Source organism: Aureococcus anophagefferens (assembly GCF_000186865.1).
Source record: "Aureococcus anophagefferens unplaced genomic scaffold AURANscaffold_20, whole genome shotgun sequence".
NCBI lineage: Eukaryota > Pelagophyceae > Pelagomonadales > Pelagomonadaceae > Aureococcus > Aureococcus anophagefferens.
The window spans coordinates 338,432-341,192 of record NW_008705580.1 but is presented as its reverse complement, the minus strand read 5'-3'; the positions used below and the strand labels follow the sequence as shown (position 1 = coordinate 341,192).

Sequence of the window (2,761 nt, the reverse complement as noted above, 5' to 3'; positions counted from 1 at the left end):
GAGGGAGGGAGCGGGACTAAGAGATGGTTCTCGAGCCAGCCCTATTTTCTGACCACACTCAGTCCGTCCTGTCTGTGCGTTTTCCGGGTCATAGAACCCTGAGACTGTAGTACCCATGGGCTTCGTCTGACTGCTGTCGTCATAACTGCATCTGACCTTCGCCCGCGCGACACTGGCCACCGTCCACAGGGTAGCCCTGCATCCTGATTCCTAGATCAATTCGTTGTCGTCGCAGTCCCACTTGCCCCAACTAGGACGGCCTTCCATGGTGAGGTATGAGGTTTGCATGGGCGTTTCTCTGTCGACCGTTTTCAAGGCGGTATGCAAGCTTGTCTCGCATAGCCATATCCTTGTTAAGCGTGGACTTGGACGCGTGTTTGATAGGCGGGGAGAGGGAGGCGACGCGCGGAGCGCCACGCAAGCTTTGAGACGGCACCTGGACCATGGCCAAGCTCGGACAATCGGGGTCGTGAGCCATGTTGGGTCGTCCGCTCGTGTAGAACTCGCGGTGAATTTTTTTATCCGTCTCGATCACATGACATTCTGTTGGGGCACGATTGCGCCCCGCTGACATTTGTGCTTTAGGGTGTCTACCCTCTGAAGGCGCTGTTGTTATGCCTAGGTGCATGTCTCGCTTTAACGTCATCTCATTCTGCTCTTTCCAAGAATCGGGCTCGATCAAGTTTGGCACAGAGTTAGCGTCGTTGTTATGCCTCAGCGTCATTAGCACGTACCGTTCGTAGTTGATAGTGCCGTCCTTGAGGGGTTCGAGCTGTCTCGTGAGTTTCCTTGCCTCGTCAATGGTCATCGGGTCTCTCCCGATCTTGGTCATCTGTGATGTGAGAACCTGATGGTCGATCTTTCCGTAACCGAGACCGTTCTTTCCAGCAAGGAGGCGGAAGCAACGAAGCACTTCATGCATTGAGTTTGGCGGCTTTGGTTTGTGACTCATCATCTCCACAAATTCATCTTTTTCGAGCTCACCACTGCCGTCCGTGTCGACCTCGCTTATCAAGTCTTCGAGCTCCTCGATTGACACGTCCACCCCCACCAATTGCATCAGACTTTCGATCTCCGTGATCGCGATCGTTCCGCCATCGTCAGTATCCATCAAACAGAATACCTGATGCATTCTCCGCGCGAGCTCGTCTTCTTCCTCGCTTCGCTCGGCCATAGCTCTTACAGCACTATGCCGTCGAGCCATCTTCGAACGCGCGGTGCCTTCAGCCGCATCAGTCCCACAGGTGTTATCTTTTGATAATGGATGCAACTGGGCTCGTCTCGCAACAGGAGAATACGCGGTAGACATCACAGCTTACATATCGTGTGGTATGCCTAAGCAATTAAATGATACAACGATTTCCGTCCAAAACAGCATTTTGAGGCGGGGGCGTGTTGAATCCGCACTTTTTTAGGTTATTGGCTCTGCGCGCAAGACGACAATGGGCCCTTTCAGATGCAACAAGAACCAAAGGAATCGGTGGCCATGGCGCCGAGAACGAGCATGCCAAAGTAGCCCCTCGCCATTGCCAGAGCCCTCTTTGCCATCGATTTCCTCAAGATACAGGTCCGTCCTTCGAGTGCATAGTCTAAGCGCCCCCGCCTCATTTCTCGAAGAATGTCCAGATAGAAAGGTGCCACCCGGCGAATGGCCTGGCCGCGGCGGAGGCATGCGAAAGTCAAGTCCTATCTAGGCGGCTTGCTGGAATAAGACCCTCTTGGCCGCGGCCTAGGCGCCGCCTGACTCCCTGACACTTATCCAATCCTTCCCTCCCCAAAAGAAGATTTTCCTGGGGTGCGCTCCAGGCGCACAATAATAGAAGGGGACGTCAGCGACAGACGATAACTCGTACTCGAGTACGCGATATATCTTCTGTCTCTCTCCTCTGTATCCTGAATATCCTGGCTGATATATCCTGGCGGCTATATCACCAGCACATAAAACGCCTCGCAATATTGATGATCGGTACAGCGCGTTGCGGTACTCGTACGAATGCGCATCTTGAAATATGCGCATGAGCGCCAAGTTGCAGAACGTGACGCGAGTAAAGCGGCGCGGGTGAAGGTGCACGTTCCTAACAATTTGACCGCCAGACCTCAGCGAGAAGGGGGGAAACGTCACTTCACGGCTCCATCGACTGGGTTCTACACTTCAGACCAGCCTCTTTCGGTATCTGGTCAGAAGTGGGACAAGAAGCGCAAAGTGCGAGACGAAGCGGGTCAATTTAAGTCGCGCTTCAGCTGCAGCGACACCTCGGAGTTTGGAGACATGGGAACAATCAGACACTACCAAGACAAGTGAACCCGGAGTACTTTCATATACTGTTCTCCAGACCATTCATAGTGGACTCCGACATCGCACAGGGATAAATCACGAACCTACTCACACAGGGAATTGCTTTTCCCATCAACTCGCAGCATGAAGGCTGAGATGAGTGTCGGTTTTGGTGATCTCAATTGTGTGGACGAGTGGGAAAAAAAAGTCTTGAGTAAGTAGCCTTTCTACCCACCGAGCTCACTCATAATACGATGCACAATCCAGGTACCCAGGGCCAATATGTAAATCACAGAACTCAAAATGAAGCGATGGGACTCATTGCCACTGATTTCCGAAAAAGCATGCCAAATCCAGCGCATAGAAGCGGTCCGGGGCCTTCCAATTCCTATCATCGCTGACTATCGCAGTCTGTTGTTGTGCTTTCTTTTTTAACGTTAGATGAGCGCGAGAGCCCCGATTACGAGGCTGCGCCCCCCCCCCCCC

The 2,761-nt window shown here is 52.8% G+C and overlaps 1 protein-coding gene across 1 annotated transcript; it reads right to left on the bottom strand.

Moving 5' to 3' along the window:
* Positions 1-346: 346 nt before the first annotated feature.
* Positions 347-1,311, bottom strand: AURANDRAFT_60239 (hypothetical protein; the record flags this gene model as incomplete). The annotated part of the gene is made up of 1 exon (XM_009041286.1): positions 347-1,311. A coding segment is annotated over one exon (467 nt), but the record flags the coding sequence as incomplete, so codon positions are not given.
* Positions 1,312-2,761: the final 1,450 nt, after the last annotated feature.